This window comes from Python bivittatus, unplaced genomic scaffold (genome assembly GCF_059951505.1).
Source record: "Python bivittatus isolate LINGU-HERP-01145 unplaced genomic scaffold, Pbiv_v1 ctg000220_np1212, whole genome shotgun sequence".
Taxonomy (NCBI): domain Eukaryota; kingdom Metazoa; phylum Chordata; class Lepidosauria; order Squamata; family Pythonidae; genus Python; species Python bivittatus.
In genome coordinates, this window is record NW_028277048.1 from 31,669,044 (window position 1) to 31,693,845 (window position 24,802).

The window sequence follows — 24,802 nt, forward strand, 5'->3', positions numbered from 1 at the left end:
TTTTCTCCCTCAAGCTCACATAGTCCCAACAGCAACTGCAAAGTATGCAAAATCTGTTACGCTTCTCCCATTCTATCAGAGGCAAAGCCAGGTGACCGCTAGAGGCCAACAGCAGAACATGGTGAGTGTTTCCAACTGATGCAAACATACTACCTCCCCTCCAGTCCCTGGTAAGTCTCAACTGCCACTGTTCTTCTAGTAGCTTTCTAAAGTGCTAGTTACAGCAGCACTATGCCTTTTGAAATTGCACAACAATGCTAAATTATTCAGCTGGCAGTACTATAAGAGCTTTAATTCTATAGCCCTTACTGGTTTAGCACAAGGCTGAAAAAGCGTAACAAGCCAATACGATGGAACTAGGCCCGTTCTACTGACTCCTGAACAAAACACAAAGTTTTGTTCTGGAAGTTCACATTTTTTAGTCTATATAAAGTAGTGAAAGGAAGGGGAAAGAAATCCTAAATGAAACTGCAGCTTGTGACTCAGCTCCCTTCAGGACAATGATTTTGTTTGTTTCTTGCTTTAATTTTATTCAACTTGGGTTACAAGTTAATGGGGCACAGGAAGAGGGGCACAGGAAGGAGCCTAAAAATGACAGACAGAATCCTACAGCCAGACTCACCCCATTCCTACTGTAGCATGATCACAGGCAGGTATTTTTCCTGCTGGCCAGTAATATGCTGTAAAGGGATGACAGCAAAGCTGAAGGAATTTCTTATATGTGTTGCACATACAAAATCAGGATACTTCCATTCAGCATTGAATAAGAAAGCTGTAACAGAGGCAGTATAACGACCGGCAACAGAAGCAGCAAATTTCAATCTAGTAGTTTTCTGCTCTCTAAAGGATGGGTGGATACCACTTCAATTTAGCAGTGAGGAAAGGCCCTCTGACCATGAAAATATCATGGCTTCAGCACTAGAGTTTTTGTTTTAGTCTCATGCTCCCCATTTCTTATAAACATACTGACATATTGAAAGCATGCTGTGGACAATCAAAGAAAATGGCTGCCACAGAAAGCTTACCTATTCAAAAAATACCAGTTTATACGTCCACACAAACAGTACCAATTTTTCAGAAGGCAAGCTAATAAGATTAATAATCCCTTCCCTACTCTCTAGATCAGGCCTGCCCAACTCGTAGAGGAGAAAGGGCCACAATGATAAATTAAAAATAATTCCAGGCTGCTAAGGAATACTTGGCGCAGCGACCAGCTGTTCAGCGGCTAGCGGAGCTGCAGCAGTGCTGGAAGTGGCAGCATTGGTGAGGCCTGGAGGCATTGGAGTTGCTCAGCAGCATATCTTTCAGAGTGGTGGCAGCAGTGGATCCTTCCTGGTGGCAACATTTGGCAGTGGTGAATTTAATGAGTTTTTTTAAAAAGCTGGTGGGCTGCACAAGGCTGCTTAGCAGGCTCCCTGCAGCCCACGGGCCATATGTTGTGCAGGCCTGCTCCAGACAATCAGGATTCTTACTATCAATTCTCTAGTTTTGCTTTGTTTTCTTTCTGAGTAGACACACGTAAAACAAAAATACTTTCTACAATCCAGTGGAGCCCTCATGAAAAGAAAATGGGGCTTTCTTGGGGAAAAAAATATGATTTTGGAGAATGCACTTTGATCTTTAGCACACCAGATTCCTTTTTAATTTTGTTTAAAAATCAAACAACATTTTAAAAATATAAAAAGTAAAATTAGGCAGATGGCCTGTCAGACACCAAGGAATGTATCTGCAGGCATATTTGTGGCATAAGAACCAACCTGGGGATTCTAGTAATAAAGCATCATCTGATCGTGGATTTCAGAATTTCTCTGTGATCATCTCTAGAACAACTCAGTATCAACAATTCAATCTTATTCTCTTGACTTAAGGAACACAAAACACCACAAAGGAAATATACTATACCTAATGTCATTAACATACTAGTGATAACAAATTCCAAAACTCTGCATAAGACTTCTAAATTAATTTCATGAATATGTCAAAAAGTATGAGAAATGAGAAGGAGCTTAACTGCAGCTTATAATACTGTTTTGGAAAACTCTGCTAGAATGCAAATTATGATTTATACCAAACATGGAATAACCAGGATACTTAATGCATATGGAGAAATACAAGTGAAACTATAAGACAAAGCACATTTTTTATTTTTCAAACAAGGATTTGTAAGTTCAAAAATGTATGCTCGTGAACTCTACATTTAAACTTAAATCAGTGCTTACATATTGCAAGTTGTGCTGTCTTAATTATTTGTACAATGCACTGACTGACATACCAATAGTGGTGAAAGGAGTGAATGCCAGCTAGAAAAAAAGTTTACAATTTTTACATTTTATAACTTATGAACACTAAGAAACTACTGTGGAAACTCTAGGACAGCGATGGCGAACCTTTTGGGGTTGGCGTGTCAAAAATTCGGAAAATGTCTAACTTGACTCTGCTGGTGTGTCACCATCCCCTGAACAAAAGAGAAACAATTCTTTACATATTCATTTATTTTAAAAAAAATGCAGTCTTGTGTGGTACTATGTATTATATAAAGAAACATTAAATAATTACAAAAATGAAATATGAGTAAAACAAATTCAGTTTCTTTGGTAACTCAAACAGGGAGAATAGTTATCGGGTGTTGGTGAACGCTGGCGCGTCACCCAAAACATTGTGGCATGTCACCTTTGACACACATGTCATAGGTTCACCATCACTGTTCTAGGGAATCTTCTAAACCATACTTTGTTGCATTTACCATAAGAGCTGCCTGAGATCATGCAGCTGTGTGTCCTGCCCAAAACAGAAAATCTTAAAATATTCTTCAGATTACTGTATTGAAATATTCAGTATTTCAGGATCAAGCTTTTCATTTATCTTTGCTTTTTTAATTGTCTAATGGTATTGTCCACAACTATTAGTCTATTTGATCATTTATAAAACCATGTTTTATTGAAGAATGGGTCATCTTCTACAAGAACTCAGTATGCATTAATCATCTTGAGCATGAACTTTTTAGGAATTATTTAAGAAAATAGGGGAATTTTCTTTATATTGAACATTCATTAAGAATATTTCTATTCTACTCTTCTACTTTAAAATACTTAAACAATTTGCATAAAATTGCTTTCATTTAACTTTCAAAACACAGCAAATGTGTATAAACCATCCTGTCAATGACTCCTCCTCACATTCTCAAATGTCTATGCTAATCAGATTTTAATGAATTAATTAATAGTCCACTTCTAGACTTGATATTTAATAGTCAACTGTTAGGTACATTTCTAAAGCAATGGTATAAATAGAAGATTAAGTAATGTATAACAGAAATGCAAAAGCAAAAAACAAAAAGGTGTATACAACTACTTCATTTGTCAACTGATTGACCTCAGTTTTTAAACTAGTGTACTATGAAAAATGGCAGAACTGACCACCTAATAGAGGTCAAAGACAGCATGGTTAACTCTAAATTAATACCTTTAAAAGTCAGTTTGACTATTGTACCTGTTCTTCCCATGTATATTTTTTACTCAGCTTCCCAATTAATTTCAGTGTCTGAGGAAAGTAACACAAGAAAGTGCCATAATGCAGGCTGAAATCAGTTTAAATTCTTTCCTGGGAGTAAGCCCCACAAATTCAGATTGCAATCTGAATCTCACACACACACACATTATGTGTGTGTGATTAAATATAAAACAAATAGTGGGATATTTATTCCAACCAGGAATGGAAACTATAGAAATTTGCAGAATCTAGCTTCCCTCAGGATCAATTTCAATATAATCTTTTTCAGGTTGACCAGTATTCTTAAGAATATCTATCAGCTCATTAATTTCATAATTGATGCTAAGAGGTGCTATTTTTTCTAACCTTTGTAAGCCTGTGGGATCTTCATGTTGTGAACCTGCTACCTAGCAAAGAAAGAAAATCATCTGTGAAATCTGATACAAAATAACACAAGAAAAACTAGCTGTTTCACTGGAGGGATGAAACACAAAGAAAATTTAGTTCTTTGAAAGTACATTGCAGCAGCCAAGCAGACACAAATAAGAAGTCTGTAAGTAGGACATAAATATATAGCTGTTTCCTACCCTCAGCTGTTCTTCCAGCAACCAGCAGTGAGAGGCATACTGTCTCTGTTACTGGAGATAATGTACAACTGTGATGACTAAAAGCCATAAACAGCTTTAGTGTAACTTTATTACAACATCTGTAAAGACATCGAAGAGGGAAGCAGACATGGAAAAACAAGGAGAGTCTTTCAAAAGATCTTTGAACTCAAAAGAGGTTCTAAACTTGAATTGGTATGGACACCAATGGACAGATAGTAAATGATTCAAAGGAGATCAAACTAAGATGGAAGTATATGGAAACACTGTACAGTAGAGATGTCAACATCCAAGATACCTTAGAAGATATTCCCTACTTACAAGAATCTCTAGTGCTAGAAGATGAAGTTAGATCAGCACTCTGATCATTACCAACTCAGAAGGCTACAGGAACTGATAGAATGCCCACAGAAATATGGCAAGCAATTGAAGAAGAATCAGCAAAGGCTCTAACCAAGCTATGCCAGCAAATCTGGAGAATGACACAATTGGCCAACAGATTGGAAGAGTTCAATCTATGTTCAAATACCACAAAAAGGAAACTTACCAGAGCATGCAAACTATCATACAATATCCTTAATTTCACATGCTAGCAAAATAATGCTTAGGATCATGCAACATGGATTGCAGCCCTACACGGAAAAAGAGATGTCAGATGTTCAAGCTGGCTTTAGAAAAGACCAAGGAACACAAGACATTATTGCTGATGCATGCTGGATAATTGAGAAAGCCAAATACCAAAAAAAGTCAATATATTAATTATAAAAAGGCCTTTGATTGTGACGATTGCATCATGCTGTGGGAAATGTTCAGAAAAATGGGAATCCCAGAACATCTCATTGTCCTCACAAGAAACTTATATACAGGTCAGGAAGCCACAGGATGGACAAAACATGGTGAAACAGACTGGCTCCAGGTTGGCAAATGACTGTGACAATGGTGTATCCTCTTCCATTATTACTATTATTGCTCGTTGCACAGTCAGCCAGATGCTTAGATTGGATTTGGCATTTTTGTCTACATATCAAGTCCTTCCCAAGGACCTGGGATAGGCAGATGTTGTTTGATGGTGTTAAAAGTATCGTCACAGGATATAAGCTGTTCTAAGTAAAGCTGCCTTTTGCAATTGACTGATGGTGATTTTCTCAATGCCAACGGAGTTCAAGTGGTGCTCCAGATGTTTTGGGATTGCACCCAAGATGCCTATTACTATTGGTACAATCTTTGCTTTTTTTTGCCACAGTTGTTCTACTGCTATATGCAGCTCATTGTATTTCGTGATTTTCTCCAGTTCTTTCTCTTCTCTTCTGCTGTCTCCAGGTATTGCAATGTCCACTATCCAGACTTTTTTGTCTTTCTTATCAACAATTGTTAAGTCTGGGGTGTTACGTGGCAGGTGCTTGTCTGAATTCGAAAGTCCCAGAGCGCTTTAGCTTCTTCATTTTCTATTACTTTGTCTGTTTTGGGGTCCCACCAGTTCTTGCTTGCAGGTAAATGGTATTTCTTGCACTTATTCCAGTGCACCGTTGTTGCTACTTTGTCATGCTGTTGTTTGTAGTCAGTCTGTTCGATCATCTTGCAGCAGCTAACTAGGTGGTCCACTGTTTCTTCAGCTTCTTTGCAGAGGCGGCATTTGCCATCTGCTACTCTCTTCTCAATTCTGGCTTTATACGTATTTGTTCTTAAGGCTTGATCTTGTGCAGCCAGAATTAGCCCTCTGTCTCTTTCTTCAACTTTCCTGCTCTAGCCATTACCAGGTCTTGTTGTTATCTGCTTTGCTTGCGGTTTGTGTGTGTGTATGTGTACTGACCATGTAATACTTTACTTGCCATGTCTCTTTTCTATTCTTCATTTGGCCTTTCTTGTAGGCCAGTTTGGTCTCTTCAGTATTCAGTAAGCCTTCATGGATTACTAGCTTCAGTGCATCTTCTTCACTGTCCTTCAGATATTCTTCCAATATCCTTTTTTCTTCTTCAATTGTCTGGTGTACTTGCAACATTCCACGCCCATCTATGCTCCTTGGTAAGTAGAGTCTGTCAACATTGCTGCGTGGATGAAGGGCATGATTCATTGTCATTATTTTTCTGGTCTTCCTATCCAAGGCGTCTAGTTCTGCTTGAGTCCAGTCCACTATTCCAGCTGTGTGTCTAATGACTAAAATTGCCCATGTGTTAATTGACTTGATATTTCCTCCACTGAGTTTGGACTTAAAAATCTTCTTCACTCTCATGATGTATTCACTACTAACCTTCTTCTTGACTTCAGTGTGTGTGATGCTGCCAGCTTGAGGATGCTCAGGTATTTGTAGCGATCTTCTTCATCCAGACTCTTGATGTTATTTCCGTAAGGCATCTTGATTCCTTCAGTTTTCACTATTTTTCCACTGTTGATGGTAAGGGTGGCACATTTGTCCAGATCAAACTCCACTGCAATATCTTGGCTGTATATTCGGACAGTGTTGAGCAGTGATTCTATTTCAGATTGTGTTTTTCCATACAGCTTCAGATCATCCATGTAAAGGAGCTGGGATAGCCTGGAGATGTTTCTGATGTTTGGTAGCCATGGCCTGACCTGTTCAGTATTGCTGACAGAGGAATCAATGCAATGACAAACAGTACTGGTGATAATGAGTCTCCTTGAAAGATTCCTCTCTTGATGTTAACCTCTCCCAGTCTATCACCATTGATCAGCAACTGTGTCTTCCATTGCACCAATGATCTTTGCACAAAGTTTCTGATGTTTCTACTGACTCCTGTTATTTCTAGGCACTTGATTATCCAATCATGTGGCCGGGAGTCAAATGCCTTCTTGTAATCAATCCAAGCTACATTCAAGTTGGTCTTCCTTCTCTTGCAGTTTTCCAAAATTATCTTGTCAATTAGGAGCTGATCTTTCATTCCTCTGCTGTTTGGGCAGTTTCCTTTCTGCTCACGTGGAAAGAGCTTGTTTTCAACTAGATGCTGTTGGACTGCACCAGCTACACCACCAGTTAGCAATCTGAAAGTTGTTGGTAAGCAAGTAATTGGCCTGTAGTTGCCTGGAGCTGCCCCTTTGGTTGGATCTTTCATTATCAGTTAAGTTTTGCAAGATGTTAACCGATCTTCTATTTTACCTCCTTGCAGTATGTTGTTAAACTGTTTGGCAATGAGTGGGTGCAGACCAGTCAGATGTTTCAACCAAAAACCATGCAGTTCATCTTCAATTGGTGCTGACCAATTCTTGATCTTCCTTGCCCTTTTCTCCACCATTTCTGCTGTTGTTACAAGTTCTTTCATTTCAGCTTCTTTTTATTGTTATCCACCTCCTTTATCCAAACTGAATTCTTGCTGTATTTCTTTGGGTTGTCCCATAGCTGTCTCCAGAACTACACTGTTTCTTCTTTGTCAGGTGTTCACTGGTTCATTGCAGTCTCTTCACTGATGCATTAATAGAAACGTTCCTGATTTGACTGAAATTGGAGATTCTGCCTATAGTGTGCAATTCGAGCTTCGTACTGTATCTGCTGATCTTCTTGGCTATGGCTGTTATTTGCTGCTTTATTATTTCCAGTGCTTCCTTGATCTTCCTTGTTCCTAGGTAATATTTCTTGATCAGGTATTCTTTGGTCTTCTTGTTCTTCAGCTTCTTTTCTTTCATCTGTTCTAGCTTGCCTGCATCTGATCTTAGCATGCTGATCTTATTTTCCAACCTGATCTTCCATTTTGGTGGTGCACTACACGGCTTGTTTTCTTGGTTGTTGATTTTGCATCCAAGGTATTCAGTTATAACTGCAGCCGTGCTGTACATAGGTTGGTTTGTTTCTTGCAGTGAGCTGGTGTTTATATTTGATATTACAGTATTGGCATCTTTTAATATTGATGGCAGCTGTTTCTTTGTAACAAGCTTCAATGCAGGCAACCTTATTCTGTTGTCTTTGTATTGTTCTAGATGCTCAGTTATTCTTTGTTTCAATTCCTCTTGTTTTTTAGTTAGAGGGCTTTGTTCTTTCTGAGGAGAAGGCAGAGGAGAGGGTGCCTGGTTTGGAATGAAAACGATTCAATAGCTATGTAGGCTTCCTCTACTGCCAACTACAGTCTGAGCTACTTCTGGCAAGGCTTCAATTTCGTTGCCCTGGGTAGACTTTTGTAGTTCTTCCAATTCTACTTCTGTGAATACTTTATTTCGTATTATAAATCAACGTTGATCTGCTAGCCTCTTTTCTGTTATTTCTGATTCTGAATGTTGTTCTTTCCAGAACTGGTGCATTCTTTTCAGATATCCTCTTCTCGTTAGACTTGATTTGTAATAGCAGATCATTATTTCTTTGTTTTCAGTCTTCATATATTTCCAACAAATAAACAACCCTTCTTCCAGTGGTTCTGCAGCTGCTGGTCCTGATTGCTCAGCCAACAGTCCTGAGTCCTATAGCCCACATGTCACCAGATGTACAGGAACTAGAACATCTAGCACAGTCCTTGTTGACCTGGGTGACAACCAATCTTGTACAGGTTTCTGTAAATTATATCTCACCATATTGTTTATGGGAGAGGCAGTTTTCATCTGGCTCCTCTGATGAGACCTATCCAGTATGGTTAAACCTCTCGCATAGCTCTCATCCTCCTCGGAGCACACAAGCCCCACAACCACGTCAAGGTAGTGCCTCACTGGGGGATGATGATGATGATGATGATGATGATGATGATGATTTTATCCCTTTTCAACCTATATGCTGAATTTATATTAAGGGAAGCTGGATTGGAAGAAAATAAGCATGGTTTTAAAATTGGAGGAAGAAACATCAATAAACTGCGCTATGCTGATGACACTACCCTAACAGCTGAAAAAACAAAGGTTCTGCAAGACCTAGTAATATAAGTCAAGGAGCACGGTGAAAAAAATGGGACTAAAATTAAATATAAAGAAGACCAAACTAATGACAACAGGAAAACAACCAGCCTTAGAATTGGCAATAAAGATATCAAAGTGGTGGATAGCTTCTGCCTTTTAGGATCAACCACTGCAATAAAGGAACAAACAGTCAAGAAATGCACTGCAGACTTGCACTTGTAGAGCAGCTATGAAGGCCTTGGAAAAGATATTCAAATGCCATGAAGTGTCTCCACCTACAAAGATCAGAATCATGCAAGCCATGGTATTCCCTGTGACACTCCATGGAAGCGAAAGTTAGGCTTTGAAGAAACAGGATAGGAAGAGTATTGATGCTTTTGAATTTTAGTGTTGGAGAAGACTCCTGAGAATACCATAGCCAAGAAAACAAACAAATGGATCATCAAACAAATCAACCAGAGTTCTAAGTCAAGGCACAAATGACCAGGTTCAAATTATCCTATTTTGGACACATTATGCAAGGACCTAGCTCCCTAGAGAAGGCCACTTTGTGATCAAGATGTGAGTTTGTAAGAAACAGACAAATGCTGTTACCATATATAAACCTTATCTGTGATATATCAGGCACCTGACAAAATTAAATCTCTCCATCAAGTCCAAACTTTTTAAGAGGACCTGTTGAGAATTTCTCCCAAGCAAAAATTGCATGATGTATGGGTGAGGTAACAGACATTCTCTATCCTAGCCCCTATGCTCTAGAACACACATTCCCAGAGGTACATTTGCCCCCTGCATTTTGCAAGACAGGAAAAGAAGTGCAGTGGTGATTAAGAGTTTGTGAACCCTTTTGAATTTTCAATATTTCTACATAAATATAACCTAAAACGTGATCTGTTCTCCCCCTAAGTCCTAAAACTAGATAAAGAGAACCCAATTAAACAAATGAGTCAAAAACATTATATTTGTTCATTTATTTATTGAGGATAGTGATTCAATGTTACATATTTGTGTGTGACAAAAGTATGTGAACCTTTGCTTTCAGTAACTGGTGTGCCCCCCTCAGGCAGCAATAACTGAAACTAAATATTTTCAATAATTGTTGATCAATCCTGCACGTTGGCCTGAAGGAATTTTAGCCCATTCCTCCTTACGAACAGCTTCAACTCAAGGATGTTGTTGGGCTTCCTCACATGAACTGCCCACTTCAGGTCCTTCCACAACATTTTTATAGGATTAAGGTCAGGACTTTGACTTGGCCATTCCAAAACATCAACTTTCTTCTGCTTTAACCATTCTTTGGTCATATGACTTGATTGTCTTGATACATGATCCACTTTCTCTTGAGCTTCAGTTCACAGACAGATACCCTGACATTTTCTTGTAGAATCTGTTGATACAATTCAGAATTCATAGTTCCATCAATGATGGCAAGCTGTCCTGCTCCAGAGGCAGCAAAGCAGGCCCAAACCATGATACTGCCACCACATTTCACAGATGGGATAAGATTCTTATACTGGAATGCAGTGTTTGCTTTCGCCAAACAAAACGCTTTTCATTCAGGCCAAAAAGCTTTTGGTCTCATTTGTCCACAGAAAATTCTTTCAATAGCCTTCTGGCTTATCCACATGGTCTTTCACAAACTGTAGATGGGCAGCAGTGGGGTTTTTTTGGAGAGCAGTGGCTTTCTCTTTCCAACCCTGCCATGTACACCATTGTTGTTCAGTGTTCTCCTGACATTCACCAATGCAAAAGGGGCCTCTAGTTCCTTAGACATTGCCCTGGGATCCTTTGAGACCTCCCAGAGTATTACAAGCCTTGTTCTGGTCTGATCTTGGTTGGTCGATCACTCCTGGAGAGGGTAACAATGGTGCTGAATGGCCTCCATCTGTACACTATCTTTGGAAATAGTTTTGTAACCTTTTCCAGCCTGGTGAGCATCAACAACTATTTTTTTGGAGGTCCTCAGAAATCTTTGTTCAAGCCATGACATATTTCCACATACCTGTGTTGTGAAGATCAGACTTTGATAGTGAAAATCCAGAATTCTGTTCTTTAAATAAGGTAGGACCTCCCACACTCATACCTCATTATCATCCATTGATTGAAATACCTGACTCTAATTTTGCCTTCAAATGAACTGATAATACTAGAGGTTCACAAATTTGGCCACACACAAATGTGTAGCTTTGGATCATTTTCCTCAATAAATCAATGAATAAGTATAATGTTTTTGTCTCATTTGTTTAATTGGACTCTCTTTATCCAGTTTTAGGACTTATGTTAAGAACAGATGTTTTAAGTCATATTTATACAGAAATACTGAAAATTCAAAAGGGTTCACAAACTTTTAAGCACCACTGTACACTCTCATCATTCCTTTAGCCTTAATTGATTGCAGGCTTTCAACTTCATCATGCACAGATCTTATAGTTTTTCTTTATTTGTTTACTGTGCTTTTTTTTATTCATAGTTTTTTATTCACTGCCCAGTCTTAATTGTTTAGTGTGTTTTAAAAATATTGTAAATAAATAAAAGCACTCTAGAATTGCTGTTACTTATCACTGTATGATGACAGCACAGAAACAGATGATGGAATGTTTTATTGGAAGTACTTTCTTCTATCTATCCTGAATTTCTTCCCATCTCCATTTCTAGTATAATTTTTCTTATCACTTTCTCCATGCCATATATTATTTAATACACCTCTATCATTCCCAACCTTACTCATTTTGTTTTCCTCATAAGAGTTGTTTCCATCTCCCTGATCATTTTTATTGCCCTTTGCAGTTTTTCCAATTCTTGCTTCAGTCCATACTTAAGAATCTTCTATTTCTTAAAATAAGATAATTTAAACAGAAAGAAAACACTAGTTGTTTTCAAGAAGTATAACCAAGAAGAATTTGAGACTGGTTTCTAAGAGACACTGGGATGTACACCTTAGCAATTTTGAGTGCTCTGGTTTTTTGTGTATCCAAAACATTTTTCCAGTCTAGATAATTCTCAAATTTTCTTTCAGTCATTTGGTTCATATGTTAGTTCATATGTATCAATAAACGATAAAAACCAGAACTGCTCACACAAGTACTTATAATATAGCCACCCAAGCTTCTGTTTTGACCATTTTTTTTCTCAAAAAACATGTCCGTAAACAAGAGAGAAGAGATTAATTGTCAGCCCTCCCAGGTAAACCAGACAGGAAACACAACTAGATGAGCTAATTCTACTTTATTGTAAAGCTACATTAACAGAATCTTGCAAGTCTGAAAGTACAAATCTCCTACCCTCCCTATTTACCGCCTGAGTAGTTAGGACAGGTCCTTCCTAAGTTTCTTTTTCTGGCTGTTACTCTGTTGAGGACTCCTTTCTCTTTTATCTGATCATTTTCTAGGTGGCATCTCTTCCCCCCCCAACACCCCATCTTCCAAGGTCACCCTCCCATTCCATAACACTAATACAGTACCCATGCTTCATCATCACCTGTAGAGTCTTTAAATGACTATCAAATAGTTATGTTGTTCTTGATTTTATATTATAATTAGGATTCAGCATCTTTGTGAATCCATAAATTCAACAGCAATATATATACTCTGGTTCAAAACATTTAAACTACAGCATCAGCCTGATAGAAGCCCAATCTTTTATTCAAATTATTATACAAATATAGTGTGAAGTATCTTCCTTAAAGTTTATTTGGTGTGTCATTCTGTGGAATTTTCATGACTGATACATGAAGAACAAGCTGAAGTTCATTTAAGATAAAGTCTCCACTGAGTCAGTCTCAAATCCTTCATGTTGGTTTCTTGGCAATTATACAAAACTGTTCACCACTGCTTTCTTCCTGGATATTTTTTATTCTGTTGTCTAGTATATTGCCTTGGAATTTTGATTCTGCTTAGCTTTTCAAGGTCAACCAAGATACTGCCACTTACTTCTAAATAAATCAGACAGAGTCCAATGGAACTGCTTTCTATACATGCAGAGGATTGCAGGCTTACTTGCAGGGAGTTTAAAATATAGATGAGGCTTTTATGTTATTCTGCCACATTTGTGGAATTCTACAGGGATTCAGATGTTGATATTTTCCATAGCTATCCCTTTTTTTAATTTAAAACCATTGCTTCTACCTTTTTTCTTTCCAGTGATAATCTGTTAGGGGGTGAAAATGCATTTTGATTAATAGCTCTAGAAGTCAATCATTTCTAGTCTCTAAAGAATTATCTCTGAATGCTATGAATCAGTACAGAAAGCAGAATAAACCTATATTTAAAAACTTTTTTCCTTATTTAGAAATTAAGGAAATCCAAAATTAACACTTCAAAAAAATCAATTCTTTTTCAACTTTAATTGATACAAGACAAATCACATTAGTAATCCCTGACAGCCCACCCACATTAATAGTACTGTCACTGGTAGAAAAATTGAAGGAAGAAACTAACCTTTATTCTAATATGTATCAGCATTTGTTTGTTTGTTTGTTTATTTATTTATTTATTTATTTATTTATTTAAATGATTTATATGGCTGCCCATTTCAGTACTGTGACTCTAGGTGGTGAATAAGAAATTGAAATTTTAAAAAACTCAATTAATTAAAAAGAAATTAGAACTATAATCAATCAATATATCATATGCCAGAGATCCAAAAAGATCATTCTGTCTTACAATCAATTAAAAAAAAAAAGCTACAAACCAACCAACCAAGATGGTCACCTAACATCCTGGCTGAAATGCTGAGAGACCAACCAGGTCTTTGGTCCCTTAGGAAAGGTCAAGAGAGTTGGGGCCATCTGGATCTCTGGGAGGATGCTGTTCCACAGGACAGGTGTTGCAACAGAGAAGACTTGACTCCTATGGCACTGCTTAATAGAAGGGACCCAGAGCATGCCCACCCTGTTGGTTCTGGTAGGGCAAGCAGAAACAATTTGAGATAGGATGTCCAACAAATAATATATCCATATATTGTTGATAAGTAAAGAAAAATTACTGCAAATGATACAATTTACAACGGTACAAAACTAACATGGAAAAGAACTATGAAAAGATACTCTGTAAAATTAGTAGCGGTTATAGAACAAAGACCTATATAAATTGCTAAACACTTAGACCAAAGGTATGCCAAACATTTCTCAAGCATTCTTAAAGTCTCACAAAGAATCAACCTTTTCTTCTAAATCAGGCCTAAGCTAAATATTTTATTTGGCTGCTCAAAATGAACAGAGTAGTTGGACATTAGCTCCAAATCAATTCCTGGACTCACATCAAACATTATCCTGTGATTTATCAAGTCAGTCACAACAGTGTTTCCAGCTAGAACTTTTAATGTTTATGTCTTGAAAATAGCTAATTGAATCCAGTTATTCCAAACTATTTTTTACAGACTGTACCATCACACTCTGAGATAATGAATCTGAAATACATATTACATGTTGGTTGCATAATTAATCCAGACAAGAGATTCCAAAGTTTATGAAATCTAAACATATATGGTATAAAGAAATCATATTATTAAGCAAAGAATCTCTAAACACATTGACAGCACATAGCTATTCAAACAGTTCCAGTTAAATTTGTACTTTCAAATATTTAAAATCTGCATAATTTTAGCATCACAAATTGTTGGAAGTAAATTTTCTATCAGGATGAGAAATTAGACTACAGAAGGCATGGAATTAAGGCACTCCACAAGAAGCCTTAAAAACTCACAGCCCACGGCTATGTATGTTTTATCCAGAAGACCCACCAAGTTCTATACTGCTTACTTCTAAATAAATATTATTATGATGGTAGCTTTAATTTGTTTACTTAAATATTGTTACAAAAGATCTTAAGTACTAAAGGTTCCCTACACTATGGAAAAAGGAGACATTATGTGCAGACTAGATAGCCAAACGATGTTCCCTCTCCAGTATCAAACATTTTGCTGTCTATTCTCAGTACTGTAAGTATATAATCAGTTATATTATTTTAGTTTTCAAAGAATATTACAGAATTGCTTTCTGTCATCCAAATTACAACACTTCCAACTTTACAAATCAAAAACTGATACTATTATTTATTCAAGGTTCTCACTATCTACTGGAGTACACTGACTTTAAAAAGTGTGCCTCTTAAATCAACTACTTGCTTTTTGAATAAGTTTTTAAAATCAATGAAAATCTGATTTCCTTTTAATCTCTTAACTAGGACATTATCATGAGCAATATTACATATTAGCATGTAACAGAAAAAAATAGAAATTGAAATAGAAATACAGGGGCCAAAAACAACTGCTTAAAAATATTTTGCCCTCTAGGTATCACCATGTTTTCCAAGCTTAAAAGATAGATTTGTTCTACAGTATGATGGCTTAGTAATATCAAAAACAGAATTACAAAATATTCCAAAGTTATTCCAAAAAAGTCTGCTACATAGGGTTTGCAAAATTCTTATATGCAAATCTACAATTCATTAGACATAGTAATTTCAACAGCACAATATAAAAAACTCTAATATGGAATTATATTATATTAGGGGCTGCACTCCAATATAGTTGTAGTAAGCTCTACTGAACACAGTGGAATTTACTTTTGAGTAAAATATGGACTGCAGATTTAAAACATAGAAAAATATAAGAAATATTTTTTAATCAGCAATCCTATGCAATATTGTAAATGAAAACAAGCCTGAATTTATAAGCTTTCAAAATATGAAAAAATATACTAGCGTTTTTTAAACTAGCTATTATATTGAAATGTAAATATCACAATTCCTTGTTTTTTTATATGCTTCTGTCCCTCTTAAGTAACAATCCTACATATATTTGATTGAGACCAAGTCCCACTAGAAGCATTGCATAGTATGTTTTGTTTAAAGCACAAGTAAACTGCAGCATTTTGCAAAATCCAGCTAGAGAAACATTTTAAAGAAAAGGGTAGGGTTTGTTTGCTTAATCTACAGGATTCATCTACTTCAGGTACACATTGATGTAAACTGTAAATGTTCTGAAAAATCGAATTATGCTTGTATTCCATACAACATCCTAAGGAGGTATATCAAGGTAACCTTACACAACCTTCCCTATGGTAGTTGATTCAAGAGAGCAACAGAGCACATCAAAACAAAGAGTACAAAGAGGCGGAAAACTGATTCTAGTTTATGCCCAAAAAGGAGAGGATAAACTTTGGAACTTATACTGAACCTTCAGTGGGCTTAATCCTCTAAGCATTGCAATATTTAATTTCATACAGCATAAACCGTTTAGTAGTTTTAATTAATCCCCCTAAATCCCGCAAAGAGTAGAATTAGAGGAAGAATTAAAACCGTGGAAGGAGAATCCGTCCCGCACGCTCATGCCAGAGATTCAAACTGGACTGTTTTCAACCTTTGCAATAACCAGCCCAGCAAGTCGTTGCGGTGTCTATTTCGTCTCTAGGATTTCACTTTTCTTTCAGTGGCACACAAACCTTTCCACCGCCCTTTCCCTTCCAGCCCCTCAGCCACGTCCTTTATTGCCCAGAAATGTGGGGTGAAGAGTTTATTTTTCTCCTGAGGCCTGGAAGCTTTCGGGGGAGTCCGGGAGCCCACAGGTTCAATCTCAAAGGCACGAAGCGGCTCGTTCGCTGCAGCCCAGCAAACTGAACCGACCCGGGCTTGGGGCTCTTCCCGTCTCTTTCTCCAGCCACCGGGGTGGGAGAGCTCTCTCTTCTTCCTCTTCCCTTCCCTGCACCGGGCCGTTTCCTCCCACACCCTCACCGTCCGGTGCCGACCACCGCCCGGCCGGTTCAGCCCCTCGAACCCTGGGAACGCTTCCCTCCGCTCGACTCCCGTCCTCCCCACTGAAACAAAGCCGGGCCGCGCTCTCCTCGCCACGCCGCCCACGGCGCGACCCACGCAATCCCTTCCCTCCAACCCGCTCCCAGCTCCAGGGGCTCCTTCAGCGGCGGCGCCCTTCCCCACCACCGGCTCGCCCACCCCAGGCCTCGCGCCCTCCGCGGGCCCCGCTGAGCCCTCCTCACCTGTCAGGCGCAGCTTGACGGGCCCGTTCCTCCGGGCGCCCTGGTTGGACATGACACCGTGGATCCTCCGGGAGCGCGGCGCCGCCGGTCTCAGGCCCTCCCCGCCAGGAACGGGGTGGGGGGCAGGCAGGCAGGGGAGGAGGGACGGGACCCGCCAATGGAGTCGGGCCGGCCGCAGCTCAGAGCAGCAGAAGCAGCAACGACGTTGGCGGCGGCGGCGGCGGCGGCGGCCGCCGAAGGAAGAAAAGCCCGGATGTGCCCAGTGTCGCCATGAGCGGGGGCAGCGCCAGGAGGAGGAGAGGAGGAGGAGGAAGAGACGCAGCCGCCTTGCCTTCCGCCCCCTGCCCGAGGCTCAGGCGGCCTGGGCAACAAAGCGGGAGGCTTTGACCCGGCGGGGGAGCGGGTGGACGTGTGGCCGATGCAAAAGGAAAGCTTGCTGTTGCTGCTGACGACGACGACCTTTAGAGCGCTCTCCTGGCTGCAAAAGCAAGATCCCGCCAGTCGGTTTCGTCACACGCCGAGGGAGTCCCTCAGGGTATCCCCACAGGCTTCCCCTGGCCGTAGAAATGGGGGCGAGACTCCTCAGTCCAACCCAGGAGCCCCAAGTGCTGGCCCCACCACACCCAGGGAGGGCGCCCCCCACCCCCCGGGCGAAGCTGGGAGGCCTGCCCGACACGAGTTCAGGGAACGCCGCTTCACCTTTGGAACACCTGGGCTGCGGGCTCAGTACGCCAGTATCTTTGCCCAGCAGCGAGTAAAGCTTGTCCTAAAAATGGTGTCTGCACGGATTTCAGACTGACTTTTAAGGTTTATCTCTCAAACACTGAGAGTTCACTTTTGTTTATGGTGCCCGAGAGGTGTTGAGTATAGATTTGTCGCTTTGGCCTGAAGAAATTTCCGTCTTCAGTGTGATGTCATTCATGAAGCCTTCCAATATTTACAATTCGTGGCTATGGTTACTCAAGTTGATCAGTTAAATTAGGCTCACTTCCATCCGATGTCCAGAGAATTGGAATGGCAGATTAGTTGTTTTCGTAAGTGAAGCAAGATGAGGAAGCTATTTAGCTGGAATTCTGGGTGAGGGTCGGCCTGTTAGCATAAATGCGTGGCCCTCTAGTGTTTTCTGGGTCCTCAGGTTCACAAATAGATGATCTAGCTCTCATTCTTTAATGGGTTTGGGGGTCTAGGCCCCTGGTAATTATTTGGGCTGGCAGAGGATGAGCAAAACACAATGATAGTTCAGCAAGTATAGGGTAGAAGAGCAAAATTTGGAGTCTGTACTGTAAATGAGTTTTCCACAATGCTTGATATGTTGGATTACTTATTTAATGCAAGGATTGGCAGTATTTCTTATATGAGATATGAACCATAGCTAGCATGGTCGATGGTGAAAGATGAAGGAAGTTGTAGTTTGGTATTTGGAGAAGTCTCAGTAGGTGCTAGAACCTGACTGACCCAGTCTAACTCAAAACTGAATAGGGTCATGATTGGTTAATACTTGGATGGTGTCCCACTAGGATTGTAGGTTAGACAGGGAAGTTTAAAAAGTGTCTGAGAAGATGACATTGGCCAATCACTTATGTGCTGTTGCCAAGAAAATGGTATGGATGTGCCTGTATAGTAATCAGGAACTGAGTTCAAAGGCATTTTTACTGTTTTAACTTCAGGAAAGTTGTAGTGTGGCTTGCTGAAAACCTTGGAAAGCCGGTGGTATACAAGTTGTACTAGGCTAGATGGAGAAATTATCCATATGTGTCGTTTTCAGTTCAGATTTCATCCTGTTTATCTAGCATCACTTCTTAACCAAATACCTGTTTATATAAGCTACATATCCTTCAGTCCTAGATAATTAATTTAATTTTAAATTATTGCTCAAAAATCAAATGCAATTACAACTTTGCTGTTTTATCTGTGAGAACACCATAGATGTCTGCATTTTAATTTTAATGCTATCATTGTTTTAGGAAAAAAAAATTGTACTTGCTTCATTTCCAAGTTTATAGAGTTTTTTTTTCTCTGATTTCCCCGTGTACCTTCTTGCTAAATACTTTGGAATTGTTCTAGATGCTTAAGATGATATTTAATCACTGTAGGAGATTCTAATATATCTATGATGGTATTCCCAGAATGTGCACCTATAAGCTATATACAAGAGACTTGTTTATTTATTTAATCAGTTTATTAGCTGCCTTAATTACCAGAGTGACTCTACATGAGGCAGTCAGTATATTAAATCATCCTGAATTTTAATAATATAGCCTTGTAGATAAATACCTGAACTTGTAATAACAAGCAAACCTATCCACCTCGACATAGGACAGCTACATTAGAAGGACTGGCAAGTTAATTACTTGGAAGGAATTATTATTACTCACACTGTATGAGATGGCATGTGACTAACTTCAGGATTGCTCTTACAATTTCTCAACTTGTGCTCTCAAATATTTTAATATTTATATCAATGATGCTGGTGACTTTAAATCACCTATTCAGGTGTCATTCTGTTGAAAGTCATTCCAGAGCAAGTGGCTTAAGAATGTTATTGGTGCAAAACAACATTTATATTTAAAATCCATGCAGTGTAATGAATTAGAAAAAAGTTGACACATTGTTTCAAATAATAGTTGAAAGAAGACTAAATAAATGGAAAGTAACAAGGGCATTTATTAACAACTACTGGGTTTAACTTAAATTTTGAAAGCCATTGGCCTCAACAGATCCTTGTTTTAGGTACAAGGATTAACAGTTACAGTCTCAAGAGAATATGTAGATGGGGAAAGCTAGAGATTTTCTGTGGCAGAATGAAACATGGAAATCCCATTGGGTTATACTTGAAAATGTGTATCCGTCATCTATATCAAATAAATCTAGAGTCTCAGTTTCACAACCTCTTCCAAAGCTATGAGTCCCAAATTGGTAATTGTTATAATTACTACAAATCAAAGAGTTGCATCACTTGTCCAACATGAGGGGTCACTTCACACGTTACCGAAATAACAATCCCAAATCTACCTACTGCCTGTGTTCCCTGTAACATAAATCATACAACATACTTATATTGTTAAAATAATATAATTGTTATGTCCACAATAGAGCCTAAGCTTTTGACACACTTGCAGTTTTTAAAAAAAGCCTAGATCTCACATCACAGGTGTCACACAGATCAAGCCCCTTAATCTTTGTAATTGGTGAAATACCCTCCATGTGGCTTCAAAGCAGCTCAGCACTAAGGCAGATCTCTAGACCAGTGTTGCCCAACCTTGGCAACTTTGAGATATCTGGACTTCAACTCCCAGAATTCCCCAGCTCAGCACTGCTCTAGAGAATTCAAACACATCACACTTGTTGTATTCCCACAATAAGTGTTATGGTTCCCTCAAGTAAAAAGTGTAAAAGAGATATATGGGCAGCTGATATGCAGACAGGTTTGCAGAATTAAGGAAAACACTACAGTGGACAGTATATTTAATTAGATATATTGAAATAATTGAAATAACATTGCAAAAGATGAAATTAGCTTTTGTACCATAGAACCAGAACTGAAAAAATGCATATTAAATTACAGTCCAGAATTTTTTTTATAGTTTAACTTTCTATATTTTAATCAATACTAAAACAAAATAGAGCATCCTAGAAATCTTCTTTTAAAATTATGTTAAATAAATTTAATACTTCAATCTAAAAATGGCTTTTAAATTATATTGATGGGAAACAGTTAAATAAATCCTTCAAGGTTTTTGGAAAGTAATTTAATGAAATCTAAGTTTTTTCAAAGTTATTGATCATTTCTTTTATATTATAAAAACAACTGTTCTTTATTTTCAACATTTCAACATGATTTCAAATAATTGCATATCATCTCTTTTATATAAGCTAGTTTCATCATTTGTGTAATATTCCTAGTAAGTATTTTAAAACAAATATGTTTTGTCAGAAGTGTTGAGGTTTTGACAAGCAATTACACTTTCAATAATGCTTTCTGAAATGATTAAGGATTCAAATACACTAAGACTGGCTGTAATTTTATACACAATTATCTGGGATTAAGTCCAATTGAATTAAGTAAGACTTCCTTCTGAGCCTTGAGTAGACATGTATAAGATTACATTATTTAAAAACATTAAATAGTCTAGTTGAATCAAACCAAAGGACTGTCTATCTAGCATTCCTTTCCAACACTAGTATCAAGATCCAGCCTGTCCTTAATATCAGAGGCTTTCATAGAACATCTTCATCTATGGTTAACTTAACCGTTGTTTGCTCAGTCCAATTCTGTATTTACATAACATGCTTAACTGGATCATTGGAGGGGAGGGGACAGAAATGAGTTGTGCAAATAGGAAAAAACAGGGATCCAGACAGTTTACCCAGAGATGGTTAATTTTAGCCCCAAACAGACCCAAGTTTGTCTTCCCAGTCAAGTATATTTGAAACTAAGTGATATATAGGCTTTGTGTAAATTGTGCCTTTCTAGACCCTGTCATCGTTTGAATTTTCTCACACTCTCACATGCACATATATCCCATGACCGCATGGAAATGAAAAATGGGTAAATGTGAATGAGTAGAATAAGCTTCCTTTAACTGTCCATGTTGATGCCAGTCCTTATCACACTAGTCTAGATTTCAATTCCCCTTCCCCACCTCCCACCAAAAGGGAATATGTTCCCTCTTTCAGGAAAGAAAGAGAGAGGGAGGGAGGGAGAGAGAAAGAATCTTCCCAGCATCCTTTGCAGCAGCTGTGAATATTTAGAAGGTGTATGCCAAGAAAGCTGACTGAGATATCATGCCTTGTGCATTATTGGTACACAGAGATTGATTCCCTGGAAGCAGGATGTCTTAGTCATGTCACCTCTATATTGTCACTGTGTCACAAGCTAATCACCAGCTAAGTTGATTGCCATGCAAGGTTAAAATGGGATGGGCTAGTTTATGTTCAGTATTTCATTTGAACCCAGCCTAAGAGTTCTCTTCTCAGGAAGAAGATGGATTTCTGTGGAATACTCAGTCCTCCGTTTAGGAAATGCTGAGAAACTTCCACTAGACCCAGAAACATTGATTTTATTCCAGGGAGGCCTTTCCTGGCTCCCCAAGAACCTATTCAGTTCTTCCCTGGCTCCCCACCCTAATCCTACAGCTACTCAGAATATCAGCGGATGTGAATTCAGTGTTGTCATAAGGGCCAGTTTGGTGTAGTAGTTAAGGCACCAGGCTAGAATGTGGAAAACCATGAGTTCTAGTCCCGCCTGAGGCACGAAAGCCAGCTGGGTGACCTTGGGCTAGTCCCTCTCTCTCAGCCCCAGGAAGAAGAAGGCGATGGCAAACCTCTTGCCAAGAAATCTTCAGGGACTTATCCAGGCAGTCGCCAGGAGTCAACACTAACTCAAAGGCAGACACACATAGAAAAATAGTTCTATAGGAAAAGACCTAGCTTTGAATAACAAACCAGCCTAGGACCAGAAATAAACTAGCAAAAGATGAAGCACAATGAAAGTTACATATGTAAAGCCTCAACTTTCTCTGGGTTAACAACTCCTTACTTTAGATGCAGCTTTTATTATCACAGTCAACAACTGACTGGCCCTAGTGAGAAGGAATTTGCACAACACAGCTGAGGTACAGCTTGCTTGTTTTTGACTCAGGTGAGTCCAGTGGTTTTTGGGCCCCCCCTTTTTTTTTACATGCTTGTGTTTTGGGGAGGTTGAAAGTACAAAATGAGTGTTTTATGACTTGCAGAAGCTTTAGGCACAATTTCACCTTTTTAAACTTCAAAAAATAAACCCAACCCTTGCCTAACCCAGTGAAGTCATGCTGTCTCATGCCACACCTCCTGCGAAAATTCCTAAGGGACCAAAAATATTAAGTGCATCCCCTACCTTAGTTTATGATGTGAATAGAATCAGAATGCTATATTAGCTGTGATCATTAACAAAAAATGAGGAGAGCAAGCCTGATGCTAATCCAGCCCATTTTAACAGGCCTTTTGCTGCCAACAGCAGAGCAACGGGTGTTTGTCACCACTGGTTTAAGTGAGATAAAACATCTGGCAGTTCCACAAGATTATGATTTCTCTCTCCACAAAAGAATGCAGTGAGAATTCTGTGATTGGTAATGCTGGGTGTTTTCTGTCTGTGCTGCTAATCATTCCCTCTGCTCCACCCTGCTATTGTTTGACCCTTCGATTGAAATGTCAATCCTTAAATGAATATATCACATGGCTGAAAAATATTTTGCTATCCAAGTGGCAGAAAATGGATGAGGGGTTTTTTTTTCTGGTTTTTTTTTTTTTACATTGTGATGTATTTTATGGAGTGCCTTTATGAAGAGAGTATTCAAGTAATTTCTGTCAAGTGATCTCTGTTTCGCTCAAGGCTGATACTGTATCACCAAGCCATGAATCTTTTCAAGATGAAGTAAAAAGCACAATCCAAGAGGGAAGAGAGTGCCTTGCATCACTGAACAGTTCACGTTTTGGATATCAACTCTGACAAAAATTAGTTCCTTCACTTCGTTCACCACCTGTCAGAAGGTCTATGGTGGAACATGTGTTTCTCAGTGATTGGGCAGAATGTATAGAGGAAGGGAGATGGAGAAATCCTGTAGGATCTGACCAGGATATAGATATTCCTCAGGAACATACAATCAAAACATCACTGGAAGTAGGAAATTAAAAGGTACCCTACTGAGAAGTTCTAAATTTCACCCTGAGTTTTCTATTTTGTTCATAAATATTGAAAGGAACAACAAACAAAATAGTAACAACCAAAAATACCCATTGAAGTAATAATAATGAATGCTGCAGGTCTTTGGTTCATGAATTTCTCAAAAGGGGAGTGCTTTATCTGTGGAAATTAATTTATTGCACAACCATCTATCATAGACAAAATTGTATGCTTAAAATATTTTTCAAAATGAGATGTCTTTTCTACATAACATCTGTAATATAGGATTTGGAAGTAAATATAAGAGGCTGTTAGAGTATTCTCAGTAAGTTTACTTCCACTTCTATCAAAAAGTAGAAGTCTTAAGGCTGTTGCTAGATAAACTACCTTCAAGAACCTTGACGATTAAGTTGATTTTAAATATTTGTTCTGTCCTGGCCTGTCCAGACATTTCTTATTTCTTCCAGTAAGAGAGGCTGATGACACTCTACCTGCCCTCTGGGTCTAAACAGCATTTTGAAATGTACCTGAGGCTGAACCATGAGACTAAAAGGTTAATGAATCTGTAGCTATAACTTTCCATTCTAATTTAATTCCTAGAACCCCAAACACACATTTGGTGAACTGATGATTGTAAAGATTTCTGTCAAAACACACTTTCAGAATTCAGTGTAAAAAACTGAAGGTTGTATTATTGTCTTTTATAAATTATGCTAGGCTGTCAATGCAACATTACATGATACATCTGGAGGGTGTTTGGATTGGGGAACCATGCTCCAGATGTTGGGTTGCAATTCCCACTATACCTAACTACTGGCCATGCTTGCTGAAAATGATGGGAGCTGGTCCAGTGACGCTTGAGCTAGGAAAATGAAGTTAGGTGGAAGAGAAATCCTTGCTTATCAAAAGAGAGGACAGAACATGAGATAACAGACATAGCCATTGAAACAGGATGCATTTAGGGGAAATGATGCATCAGTGAATGGAAATGACTGCGTGGTGGTGGCCACCTTCTTAAAAGATGCAGTTGTATAAAATAGCCTTTTCCAAGAGTTAGTCACCCTCTGAGTCCATCCTTGGTATAAGTGTTAGGTGGTGTGTAAATACGTTGTTCCCTAGTTCTGTATGTTTGCTTACACATCTCACAGTTCTGTTTAAGATACTGATAAGCAGCAGTGAGGGTAGAGATGATATGGGCAAATAGTTATGTCTTAATGCTCCAAAAGC

The 24,802-nt window shown here is 38.7% G+C and overlaps 1 protein-coding gene across 1 annotated transcript in view; it reads right to left on the reverse strand.

The window, feature by feature from the left end:
• Window positions 1-17,585, reverse strand: part of SMURF2 (SMAD specific E3 ubiquitin protein ligase 2) — a 96,098-nt gene extending 78,513 nt beyond the window's left edge. The window contains exon 1 of the mRNA XM_088138268.1: window positions 16,915-17,585. Within this exon, the coding sequence (XP_087994394.1) occupies window positions 16,915-16,966 (52 nt within the window). The 5' untranslated portion in view covers window positions 16,967-17,585. The remainder of the gene's footprint in view (window positions 1-16,914) is intronic.
• Between the last annotated feature and the right edge of the window lie 7,217 nt (window positions 17,586-24,802).